At 38.8% G+C, this 14,105-nt stretch overlaps 1 protein-coding gene across 1 annotated transcript in view; it reads right to left on the bottom strand.

Annotated features, from left to right (window-relative positions):
- The window catches only part of PCLO (piccolo presynaptic cytomatrix protein), a 612,599-nt gene that overhangs the window by 169,569 nt on the left and 428,925 nt on the right, over window positions 1-14,105 (bottom strand). Inside the window, exon 10 of the mRNA XM_075064425.1 lies at window positions 2,415-2,540. Within this exon, the coding sequence (XP_074920526.1) occupies window positions 2,415-2,540 (126 nt within the window). The remainder of the gene's footprint in view (window positions 1-2,414; window positions 2,541-14,105) is intronic.

Below are 14,105 nucleotides of genomic sequence, written 5' to 3'. Positions count from 1 at the left end.
TGCTATACAAATAGTTTGCTGATCAAAGAGCATTAACATTTGCAGATAACCATATGCATAAGATATAAACCTGCCTTCTCATATGAGATGAGACAGAGAGACTGAAAAACATAGAAGGCTAAGTTCTACCCTCAGGCACCAGTACTAGTAACTTTATCGGACTAACTCTAGACCCACACTTTTGTACCAGAAAGCAGACGGTGACCCAAAGACCTTACTACAAATCAAATACATTTTAGCATATTTAGAAGTTCAGAAAACAAAATCAGCATTAGCCACATGTCCACCTGATCAAGAAATGCAATCGCAGTAGAGCCAAATATTCTCTGCAGATGAACAATAACCTTTTAAAACAACATAAAAAGTCAGTTGGCAGTAATGGTAAGATTGAGCAAGATATATTTTCAGCAAGTTATGATTAATGGGAAATGTATTGAGTGGGTGGGCATACCCTACTAGAATGCTAATTTTGACCCTGATAGGGAATAGATTACATAGCAGCAATGAGACTATATTTCAGTGCTATTCCAAGGGCTGCATTCTGTTCTCAGTAAGAGTGACACAACTGCAGTTTAACTCCATTGATTCTGAGGGAGTTACGCTGATATAACTGAGTCCAGAACTGAGCTATTATGGTCAATTTAAAATATGGCTGTTCAGATGATGCAGAGGGAAAGGGGAAAGAGGAGATAAATATTTAATTAGTCTGTTCATCCAACCATGGCAATGACAAACAGTGGTAATGATAGGAGAATTCAGATGACCAGTCACTTGGTTTGACACTGTCTGCTGGACATAGTACATTCAAACTTTTCCCTAATACAGCTGAAAACATCAACGAATGGTGTATCGGGAGCTATTTTAGAACTTTGCTCCAAAAGGTGTTCACAGCCAAAGAGCCCAGAAGGCTAGTTTTTTGCTCAGCACAGTGAGTGGATTTTCAGTTGTTAAGTGCCTCTCCTAATTCCCAAAACACTCCATATTGTGGGCAATATTACACTGTTGCTTCCTAATCATCCTCTGGATTTCCACATAAGCCATTTAGTTAAGGAAATGGACACTCCAGTCATATCTATGAAAGACCAATTTTTACAGGTGGAAGGTGTAAATATTTGTGGGGAAACATGAACAGAGGTAGGGCTAGATACTTTAACATTTATTCAGACTCGGGTCTTGTCTACACAGCTGCACAGTTTAGACTATAGGGGTCCCTCTGAACAGCAGCACACACCAAAATGTTGCACTAGAACTTCCCTGTGTGGATGCTGCAGACATGAACTAACAGTTTCCTAGTTCATATTAATGCAATCCTCTTAAACCAGTAGTCTGATCTGTAGACATGCACCTTATTCCATAACTAAGCCATTGAATGCAATGGAACCACATGCAGAATCAGGCACTAATTCAATACATCAGTGGCAGAATCAGGCTCTTAGCAAAAACAAAGAGAACATTTTTTGTCACTGAGCAATTTCCTCATTAATATTTACATTTACTTTGAAAATTGAACCTTTTCCATATTTACAGCCTAAAAATATTATTGACAAAGAAAATAACATGCATTTTAAAACCAAAAGGTACAACAACAAATTTGGGTTAAATTCTATTCCTGGTTATTCCTAGAGTGTATTGAGATTAATCTTTTTGTAAAGACATTCTCTGCTCAGTTTATCATGTTTGGAAATGGTTGTGAATCAGTCCTGATTCCTGCAAACATATTTGTTGTTCATGTATCAAAAAGTTTATGTGAACAAATTTCAACCTATTGGGAAAGGAGAAGGACTCACTTTGACTATTCAATCTTCTTTATTTCTGGTCCTGTTTCTGCTCTGGATGACTGATTTTATTTTAAACAGAGGAACAACAAATGATGATGAATTAAGAGAAGGGAACTCTTATCCACACATGAACATTGTTTGCAGATGAATTCAGGTACTCATATGAAAAACAGCCATTCCTCAACTGTTTGTAAGAAGAAAAGCCCATTTATGGGAATGTTCATAGAGGGTGTAATAAGGGATATAAAAACAGTGTCAAACTAAACACAGAATTAAAACAAATATTTTCAAGTACTGTTTTGAACTCCTGAAACTATACTAATATATTGTGTGCAGAGTGTAGTGGGACTGGCAGGGGTGTGTCACAGCTCCATTCTGTCATATACGTTCTCCATTGTTGTAGGAGTCATTAAAGGACCTTTCACAAGGATCTGATCTTTGAACAGTCCAAATGCTGCTTTAAGTCTCATTGGAGAGGGGTCTGGGCTTAGAATTGGGGAACTGTAACTATCTCCCTGATGCCTTCCACCCCACCTTTGCACTGAGTGCTCCCCTGGAGAAAGAATGAATGTAGCCCACAAACCATGCAATAGAACGTTCCTTGGTTGCCAGTTTTTGATGATGCCTTTATCTTACCTTCCATCAGCTTCCCTGTCTGTTCTGCACTGCCCCCGGGGAGGATCTTGGCAATGTAGGCTCCAATTTCTCCATTGTTCCCTGGAATTTCTTTCCCACCTACAACTCGGATTCCCAGTCCGTTGCCTGAAATCAAAAGAAAGAAACAAGAGGTATGGGCCGAGACACAAATATTGGATATTTGTCTGAAGAGCAATGAAGACAGAAGACACATCACAGGCTACATAATGGAAAACATACACCTACAGCAACTTCTGAACTTGAGCATGGAAATTAATTTTACTATCAAAACCACACTGCCTTTGCCAATAGAGAATTCCTCTAGTGGAAAGGGAACATGGACCTGCTGAATTCACAAAAGGAGAGGCCTGGGTGTTGGAGATCACAGAGAAGGTCAACTCTAATTCTGCAGAAATGGAAGCTATCTGCATAGATGTCTCCTGCCTCACTGGTGGATACCCTCCCCATAACAGTATGGTTCAGTCACCATGTAACTTATGGAAAATGTTAGAGCATTATGGAAAAGTTCCCCAGAAAGTAATTGCTGTATCACTGAAGCCACTCATCAAACCTCTCCCATAACACTAAAAATATACCCTAAAACTTAACCTGTGTACTTCTAATAACCACAACTTACTGCAAAATTGTTAATTGGGATAGCAGATATATGTACAACAATCCTTAATTTGATACAGCAAATGCAGGTGTAATCTGGCTGCACTTAGTTTTATTCCATATCTAAAAAAATACATATAATTTAGATGAACACATGATAACGGAGAACCATGAACTGCAAATACACAGTCTTTGGAAGGTACTCTTACTTTTCTTACACATTTGCTTTTACATCAAAGGATATTATCAGAATATAAGAAATCTACAATCATATAGTGTTGACTTTGATGGTGGTGTTAAGTAGAGTTGGGTGGGAAGTGGTTTTCCTGTGAAGTGATAGTTTTTAAGATTTCAAATATTTTTCTAATCCTGAATCAGGACAGAAACTCAAATTCTCAAAATTTTTGGTTAACTGATTAGCTGAAAGAAAAAAATAATTAGATTGGTCAATCAAAACATTCTGATTATTTCAAAATGTTTCATTTCAATTTTGACCTTTTTGAAAAAAATTAAATTCATTTGAATTTTTTAAAAAAAGGCATTTCAACCTGGAACATGAAACTTTTTGTTTTAAAAATATCAAAACCTGATATTTTGACTATTTTTTCTTCTTCATCTTTTTTTTCCAAATCAGGATGTTCTGACTTTTTCCCACAAACAGTTTCAGTTTTGATGAATCTACATTTTCTGACTAAGCAAGCATTTCAGTCCTTGGTAATTAATTCAGATAAAAATAGATATTGTCAAGTAGATTGATGAATCTCTGCATCTAATGTTAAAATAATACTTGCTCAATTCTTAAAAGTTATTAAGTTGAACATACTGGAACAGAAAAAACGAATTACCAAATCATCATTTTCAGAAAGTTGATAATACTCTGTAATTTTATTTCAAATTTAAGCCATAAAATTAAATCATGCATACCTAACTCTTCCTGCACGCTTTATATTTAAAAATATTTAGAGTATAACATAAAATTTTCCTTTGAAGAAAAAAGATCATAAATGAGATGTTTCAGACTTTTATCTAAGAGCATCAAGACTAATTTTTCCATCCTTGTTATAACTGCTAAAGTCATTAGCTTTCAATTTATGAATTAATAACTCAGACCCTACTGGGCGATTAGAGCCATCAGCTATGTAAAACCCATAGCTCAAAATCATTGCCACGCCGTATCCTTTCATATTCATGTGTTCCCTGAGACTGCTATTAGCGCTCCAAGCAGTCAGGTTTTGTCATAAAGGCTACTAAGTAGCCAGAGAGACAACTGGAGCTATTGGCTCCAACCCTCTTGACAGTGGGTCTATCCGGAAGCATCCAGGTTCCGCCCCACAATCCTACCCATGTGGTATATCCTATAACCAACTACCTTCAAGATGTTTTTATGTATAGGCTGTGTCATGCCTGGCGTGAAGATGCTTTTCCACTTCTTGCTACCTCATTGCTTATTCTGGATTGGTCTCCTGGTCTGACTGTCTTTAAGGCCAGGAAGAGATTCCTACTAGATTTTTCCATCCCAATTTGGCTATCTGTTGGTTGGGTCTATGCCTTCCTCTGAGATCCTGTACAACCATGTATTAGTCAGGCATCTTGGGTGTTTCAGTTTTTAGCTGGTTGTACCCAGACAGGTTGTCCTTGCCAATGAACCATGATTCAGAAAGCAGCTCACGCAGTGTGCATATGCAGTATGTGTCTGTGAAGTGGGATTAGATCCACTGGCATCAGGAACACAAGACCCTTCCATTCACACTAGTTATGGGAAAAGCATGCCCCTACACGAATCCTCAAAACATACAACTGAGCGTTGGGCCCTCGAGAGCACTTGCCAAGAGCAGGTCAGTGCATGTGGGTCCTGCATAATGTGGGTTACAAATGAACATTGATCTGGGTTTAGTTTGGCAAGGATCTCCTTCCAAGTTAAGTTGATTTGGTTGAACTGTGGTTCAGCTGTGCCTGCTGCTGAGCATTCCTGAAAAGTGCTGAGCATTTTCCACTTCTGAATATCTTCAGTGGGAGCTGAGAGGGCTCAGAGTATGGCTGGATCCAATACTTCTTTCTTGAATAAAAATTGTGGCCAATTTAACCCCATATCATGTGTTTGCCTTTATTATTTGGCTTGACACTCAGCTAAAACGTTACTGAATACAATGTTCTGTACATACACAGTTTTTCTGTTCAGCCACTTCATTTTTCCTGACACTCACCGAGAGAAAACAAAATTTTTATCTTTCTCTTGTGTGTATAAATAACATTAATTTAAGAACTGAGGAAAAATAGGCTGACTTGGAGGGGACTCTCTAAAATAAATATAAAAAGGATCCATGAAAATCAATGTCATAGAACTCACCTAGACATTCAATATAATTACAAGCATAGGAGATTGTAATCAGCTTCCTACCAAAGTGTAACAATTATGGGAGTGGATATTTCTTTAAGAATAAATTTCACATGGATAATCTTATTGCTGCAGGGCTGCTAGTGCTCTAAATGTGATGATTTGGCATATAGTGAGTTGTCTCATGCTGTGCATAAAACAATGGTTGGGTGTGGCTCTCTGACTGTGCTATTATCAAATCTTGGATTATTGTAAGGTTCTACATCCTGGGGAAATCGTTATTCATTGTAATGAAAAAAACCCAACTTGATTATTTCACTATTATTTGTTATTTCAATGGGAGTTGGGGGAATTTAGCACCATTCTGGATTGGGTACTATATTATTATTTTCTTTCTTTATATTATAGTAAAATAGAATGCATCAATCCTGTGCTCCCCTGTGATTTTTATATAGAAATTAAAGATTCAATCCTTAAAACAGATGAGTATTTCACATCATGCAGGTTATGGGAACCATCTGTAACTTAATCAAGTGAAAATACACCACCCTTAAAGTCCACGGAAACAAACAGATGAGCTTTGCAATGTGCCCTGAAGGGTCAGCATAGATGATCTCTTTTAGACCGTGTGGGGGAGTAACTTCCAAAGCTGAGGGCCCTTACAGAGAACATCATGCTGGCAGCTCCCTCTTTTAAATCAAAGCTATGGCAGCATAGCACAGGAAGAGAGGTACTATCTCAAATAAACAGACCTCAAGCCATTTAAGGATGTTATTTATTGCCCAATGAATTCACGAGGGGTCATTCCATTGACATCTATCAGTACTGGATCAGGACCGTAGAGCTTTATGCATCAAAATCAACACTTAACATTTCACCCAGAAACACACAGTCAATAAAGAACCTCAAGTGCTGTTGTAAGGTGCTAGGGGTGGGACACCAACACTGAACAGAGCTGTGAGGAAACTGGAATTTCCTTGCTGTGGAAAATTTTGGAATTCTGAAAATATTTTCATTCTGAATTGGAACAAAAATTGGAAATGTGAAATTTTCTGCAGGAAGGAAATTTTTTAAAAATTCTTGCTGGCCATGTAAAAGAAATATTTGAGAACAGATCAGTATGTGGTTTAATCTAATTGAACTAGCTTGGAAAATTCTGATTTGCTGGGTTTAAATCATCATAACAGGAGTTACATTTTCACTCTTTGGGTTTTGTGAAAACAGACTTTCAAACCTGTTTTGTACACCGTGCCTATTGAAAATCCTACCCTCATTACTTCTGTCCGTAATGACATTGCCCAAGTTATCACTCTGAATGTGGGTAGCTTAAAAAATACCCTCCATAATACAGTTTCTCAGATCTCTTTTTCCCCAGTGGTCTTTTATTTCTTCTTTTAAATCTTTAAGTCTTAATTTCCATCTTTCAAACCATTTTGATATTCATCTTTCAATTTCTGGTTTTCTGATTTATGAACTCCAAGTTTCTTTTTTCAAAAGCGAGGTCCAGTTAGCCATCAAAAATTGAATCACTGTGCTTTGAATAAGAGATGGCACCTTGTTTATCTTTGGCTATGGATTTTCAACTGTCTTTGAGAAAACAACTCTTCAAAGGGAATGTTATACATTTAGATGCAATCCTTTTAAGATGCTTCAAAGCTGGAAGCACTGCTAATTAATTGCAACTGTTTTTTCACTGATCTCTCAAGGCTGTGAAACTCTCTTGCTAGCTAATCTTAACTCAAGCTTTAAGATTTATCACCCTCAGCAAAACATTCACAGAAGGACAGAAATTGATGCTCAACTCTAAAGAAATGTATCACGGGAAAATGAATTTGTCAATACACAGACAGCTACTGATTTGGCTTAAAAGCAGCTACTTATTTTGAAAACAGATACTCACAAAAGTCTGAGAAAAAATGACAAAAGTCTAATAAATGAAAGGACTTTTATTTTAGCATGAATTCAAAGCTATGGAAAAAATGTTGTATTGAGTCACTGGTAGTTAGGATCTATGATTTTTTTTTCACATGGATGTTTGAAGTTGAGAATAGACGGCTTAAAGTACACTGTTATGGACAGTTATACTCTCTGCCATTGCACCTCTGTTGTGACTCATAAAATATTATATTAGCCCTGATCACATATATTCCCAAACGCACCAAACTAAGTCAAACTGCATAATTGGTTCTGTAAAGTAAACAGATTTCCACAATTTAGGTATGACACCAATGAACTCATGTCACTGATATCCTAATGAGCACCCACCCCACTGTGAAAATAAATTGCAGCTCTCTTTTTTCCTCATTTACACCATTGGTGAAACAGACTATAGATCAGATCTTCAAACCTATTTAGGCTCCTAACCTCCACTGATTTCAAAGATTTCACTAGAAGTTCAGAGTCTAAATATTTTTTTGAGGATCTGGGCCTATCTGCCAAATGCTGCTCTCAGTTACATTATACTCCTGGAGTAATTCCATTTTCAGTCAATAGATTTACAACAGTGTAAATGAGACCAGAATTTGGCTCACTCTCCATTTTGAAGATTGCCTGTAGTTGGCGATATGTAGCAAATTTCAAGCAGTTTTGCCTCAAAGGCTGCAGTAAGTTACTGTCCACTTCTTTGAAGACTCCAAAGAATCTCTTATTTCAGTGAGAAGAGAGACAACCTCTCTCTTGAAACAGGGTTTGATACACTAGAGTGCAGCAGCATTGACAGTCCCAAAACAAGAACACTAAAAAGACTGCAAAAAGGTAAAATCAATGGCATTTTCGTGCTGCTGATATTTTCCTGTTTTCCAGTGCGTACAGTCTTGTATTACTTTCTAAAACATACACTTTAGTTCAGCTACAAATTATTGGGCTAGATGCAGGATCATTGGGTGACTTTGTATAAAGTGTGTTATGTAAGTCAGATTTGACGGTCATAATGGCCCCTTCTGGCTTAAATTTATGGATTTATCCTCATCAAGGGCCAGAATCTGCCACATTCAGACACACCAAGAAAACACAACTCAAGGAGTTGTTTTCATGTTGGCCATATGCTCTGAGTTGTTGAAGCTCTCTCTTACTTTCCTTTTGACTTCATGGCGTGATCAGAACCTTTACACTTTGCCACAGGGTGGCTGGACCTTTAAGAGAGGTCCAGGCTCAGCTCTCACCTGTGACTGGTTTCTTCCCAGATCATGAGACTGTAGGCTACAGCAAGACCAGCTGGGGAAGAAGAAGCAGGATATAAAACACAGCTCCAGTCACCCAGTGTGAAGTGAGAGAGCAAGGAGTGTCTCTACCGGGAGACTTGAAGGGAAAGAGTAGAGGGTGTTAGATCTCTCCAGGCAAGGGCTCAAAGGTAAAGACTACATGGAATACCTGTACCAAGAGGTGAACCCCTGTAATCTAGGAAAAAGACTTGTGTATGATGATACAAGGGGATAAGCTTGCCACAGTCCTAGTGAGAAGGCTACGGAGGCCTAAGGAGCTGCTTTATAGAATTTGGAAAAGATGGATGAATCAAGCCTGGAGGGAAGTGGTTTCCTGCACGATTATAATGTCTGTGTTAATGTGATTTTATCAAACCAAATCCCAAGAGTGGAGATTTTCTTCTAGAGCTTTAATCACTTGTGTGTGATTACATCAAACCTAGAAGAAAAATTGGAGTCTGCCATGACCAGTAACCCGTGTACACACACTTTATTAAATCTGCTATATTTTACAGTAAGAATCAACCAAGAGATTACTTTTCTTTTTTCCTTTAAAAAAATCCTGTGCAATGGACAATTTATAGATTTAGAGATGGTTTTTCTCTCTCTTCAGCAACCTATCAGCTTTGTTTGACTTCAAGGAACGGAAAAAGCTCGCAATATCATTTTATAGGTCTTCTTGTGCATATCAGAAATAAAAAAAAGATTTTTGCCAATCAACATTGCACTGTGTGTAGGGAGGTTCATGAAATCTCTTTAGCACTTAGTAGAAAAACACACAGCTCCAGTATATCCATTAGAAAATAAGCAATCCAGAGTTACGGGAAGTATTTCAATGACTAAATGGTGATGATACTTGCTCTTCCAAATACATATCAATAACCCATTACATAAATTAAAGCTGGATGCATTACAGCAGAGAAATACTTACTCTGTGTGTGTGTGTGTGAGAGAGAGAGAGAGAGAAAGAGAGAGAGAGAGTTTTCCTACATCTAGATATGGCTGAGGATAAAGTTTGCAGGGATTTTTCTCTTAAAAGCAGCAAATAACTTTACAGGGCTGCAGACATCCTTGTCTGACTGATGTGATGGGTGGGTGGGGAAAAGGAAAGCCCTATATTTTAGCTATGACTTGTTTACTAATTCATGAATGGCAGGTTCTTGATGCAGAAGCTGTGTACAAATATTGGTCAACTGCTGAACCAAGCAAATCTTTTCTCTGGGCTAAATTTTACAAAAATAATTTGTCTGTTTAACTAGGTGTGCAAAATCTGGAGTCCAAATTAATATGGACAATATATTTTCAGTGAACACACAGTGGGTGTAGGCAAAACATTGGAGGAAAGGGGTATATATATGGAGAACAGTAATCTACACTGCATCAGCAGTAGATAAGTATCTATATGGGATCAATCTTCCCTCACTTCAGGATTTTTGATCCTTAGGTCAAGATTTTCAAACACAATAAGTGATCTTGGGCACACTGCTTGAGAAAGAACATGATTTTCATAAGGTTGGTGCACTGCTCAGCAGGTTAGGCACGATCCTGGTAACCCTTTACATGCTGAAGGAATTTTACATCATGACACAGGACACATTTCTGAATTAAAGTGATCAGCCACAGAAAACATTAAAACTTCTCTGCTATGAAGTGTTCAGACTAGTTTTCCTTGCAAAGAATCTTTCTAGCTTTCTGCATTTGATATCATAAACAGCAATAAAACAACATGACAGTGACATGATGAGTATCTTTGGATAACGGGTCAGGATAAAGTGCAGACAGATGCACAAGGAAAAAAAATCAGTTCTGGTGCTGCAAATGTAATAAAAACAAGCAATGTGTAATTTTTTTTTTTAAATTTACAGGCTGTGGTATACTCTAGCTAATGTGACTTTTAAAACCAGCGCTGGATTGCCAAATGTTTTCAAGCATGTGCTCTGGAGAATTAGTTTGAAGCTTTTTATAAACTAATTTAGCTACATGAAGATGTTTTCCTCGAAACCAGATTAAATCTATTCAGTTCTCCCATTTTTCTGGTCATAGATGATTAAACTATATGATATTCACAGGGTCAGATCCTCAGCTGGTCCATTGACCTCAGTGGAGCAACACTGATTTACACCAACTGCGGCTATGGCCCATGCTGATTTGACAAATACTTGGAAGGATCACAGAGTACTTCTACATGGGGCTACACATTAGAAACTATTAAAAAACTGTCACAGTTCAGAATTCAGCAGTCTGCTTATTAAGCAGTGTTTCTTTCAGGAAGCACATTACACCTGGCTTAAAGAATTTCATGACTGATAACCAATTTTCAAGTAAAGTTTAATGGTTTGGCTTTGACCTGTGAATCCCTAAAAGGTTTGGATTCTGTCTATTTAAAAGACACTGATATAGCCCATGTGACTTTTAAAACCCCCACATATTGGGGGTTATATTATTCCCTTGTTTAACACAGCCATACTGAGGAGCAGGGAGTTAGAAACACACCTCTCTTCATTTCATACAGGATCCTGAGTCACAACCACGATGTTTAGGGGAGTGCAAGGGCAGTGCCAAAGATGCCTTCCCCTTGGTGAAACTGGACAGAGCATGGATGGGGAGAGATAGAGGGAGATGGAGCCATGGCTCAGTCCAACCACATTCCAGTGCTGGCTGGTTGTATAGAGCAGGGTGTGGCTGCACTGGAAGAAGACATGCCATGAATTACTCTACTATCTCAGTGCAAGCAGGGAGCCCTGGACACACAATGCCTCCTGTGTTCCCATTTCGGCAGTGCACCTTTGCTCCACCCCTCACAATTGTCTGCATGATACAACCCAAACTAGCCTTTTGTTAGCACCTAGAGATTGTTAATAGGCTCAGTAAATAACTATAGACAACATTATCAAGCCATGATGCCTAAAGGTAATCTCTTAAATTCATATCTATGTAAAGCACTCTTAGCCCCTGCTCCAAGCAATAGGAATCAAGAATATTTGTCCGCTGTGTTGGCATTAGTGCAACCTGCAACCACTAATCTTAATGCTTCTCCATTCATTTTCACCTTTCTCTGCTTGTTCTGTTCTCTCCTCTTCCCCTTCCTTTTCTTTGTTAAGGGGATATCTAACTCTATATCTTACAGCCCAATATCCAATCACATTTAAAATATACTCTGTCTCCAGCTTCTAAAGCAGTTTAGTCAGAAATCACAAACATAGCTTTAGATTTACACTTTTCAACAAAGTAGAGTTTAGGTTCCACCAAATGAGGTAATAAAATCACATCTCCATTTGTTCAACGTCCTCTGTCTATTTTGGAAAACTACTTTCCAAGCTATTATGGGAAAGTACCAGAGACCATCTCAACTCACTCCAAGACCAAAACAGTAATCAAGCACCAAAGATCTTTTAGGATTCTTAAGTAAGACACATCTACTATTAAAGACTGACATTAGTCTGCTCAGCAAATATGTCAACCAAACGTTCATGGCTTCACTATAAAAATCATTCATTATTACACATTTAATGTTACAGTAGTTACTTTAAGTCAAGTTTTTTTACAAATGTCCTTCCCATAGAGGGGAAAACAGAGAATATTTTTGTATTGGTGTTTTCTGTGAGTTATGCATGAAAATCATGATTACAAGAAAGATTTATGTAACTGACAGACTTTTTGTAGATCAAGGCACGTCCAGTGTATTCTGTCAATACCAGCAAGTTTATATCAGGCATATTTTGTGATGCTCCAGTACAGTGCATCTTACTCCAAGCTCTGCTGAATGGTAAAGAACTGCCATATAATTTACAAAATCTTGCTGCATATTGGGCCAAATCCTGAGATCTTCCCTTGGTGTTTATTCAGTCAGAACGTTGACTTGTGAACTCAGTGGGAGTTTTGCCTGAGAAAGTACTGAGTATAGACTTGAAATTTTGGCCTTTGGTGCAATAGATCTCTCTTAACTAAGGCCATGTCTACACTAGCACTTATATTGACAAATCATTTGTCGCTCAGGGGTATAAATATCTCACCCCCCTGAGCAATGTAAGTTTTGCTGTGCACAGACTCTCTCCCGCCAACATAGCTACTGCCACTCGTTGAGCTGGTTTTTTACGTCAATGGGAGAGTTCTCTCCCATTGGCATAACACAGCTCCATGAGCGCTCTTACTGCAGCACAGCTGGATCGATACAGCTGTGCCGCTGTAAGCTTGCTAGTGTAGATATGGCCTAAGACTCTGTGCACCTAGCCTTAGTAGCATATCATGTCCTTGTGTCACAAATTCATATAATTGTGGTTATGTTCTGTAGAAGAAGGTCATTCATAACTATGATTCAATTTTTTCTGTTCAGCTAATCAACATTGTCTAATAAACTGAACCAGTGCACATGCTTCTGATCAGCATGCAGAGGGCGGCTTTTGTGAATGGCCCACGCTGCCACCTTGGATCATGCAGAATGTATGTCACCTGCCAGCCACCTTTATGGGACCAGGGGATCCATTCATGGGGGATGTGCATCGTTCCAAACTAACACTGCGAAGAATGTGCAGGAAAGCTGATCCTGCCTGAGGCTGTATTAACTTTGCTGTGGTTCCCCTACACACAGTGCTGTGTAGAGGCATAAAGATTTGGCATGGATGTCCGTATGCCATGGGTAAATTTCTCAATACCAAGGAAAATCTTGGGACTCTATTAGGCTTGGAAGTTAAAACCCCTGCTTCTTCCATGGTGGGAAGCATTCCTCTCCATGGAGGAATCCGTAGGAAATTCCATGCACTTCCTTTCCTTCCATTGGCTGTTCAGTGGGAGTGGTTAATGTTCTGAGGAACTACATTAGGAATCATTGTTCACTGAAACGCATTAGAAAATGAACCTGAATTTTAGACAGGAGCTAGGGTGGAGAAACCCTGTAATTCAAATTATTCATCTTTTAATAATTTATTGGTAATTGCTTGGGGAAGTTGCTGAACTGACAGAAGTGTGTTGTTCACTTGCAGAACAGTGGGCAGCACTACTTCAAGCTAACCTCAGGCCATCCCACTGGAAGGATGATGAGGTGATTTGACAGTTTGTTTCCCATACATATTCAATTCTGGGATGCTGGTTAGGTTTGTGGTGGTGCAGCTATTCTGTGAAATGGGAATCTGTCCACAGAACTGAACTGAGACCTTCCATTCGTTTCTCATATGCCAGCATCCAGCCATTATTGATCGAGGCTGGTAAACCCTTTCAGTCATTATTAACCCAAGCTGGTTCTGAACTGGTGACTGTAAGTTACCAGTTCCCTACCTCCTGAGCTGTCTGTTCTACCCACAATAGGTCTGGTATATAAAAAAAAGGTTTTGTGACAGACCGAGGCCAGTGTGGTACAGGAGTCTGGTCCTATTGGCATTCCAGGGGTGGGCAGACGAAGCCCGCCCACTTCTAAAGGACCTCCCCCCAGCCTAAGGGGGATCCACAGGTCTAGAACACCAAGTAATTCCGGGGGACAACTAATGAAAAAAAGCAGGAGCGGGAGTGAGGTCACAGGGCTAAACGAAGGGAACCCGATGGGGACAC

This window comes from Chelonoidis abingdonii, chromosome 1 (genome assembly GCF_003597395.2).
Source record: "Chelonoidis abingdonii isolate Lonesome George chromosome 1, CheloAbing_2.0, whole genome shotgun sequence".
NCBI lineage: Eukaryota > Metazoa > Chordata > Testudines > Testudinidae > Chelonoidis > Chelonoidis abingdonii.
Note: the sequence above shows the minus strand (reverse complement) of the source record. Positions and strands in the feature narration are given on the sequence as shown.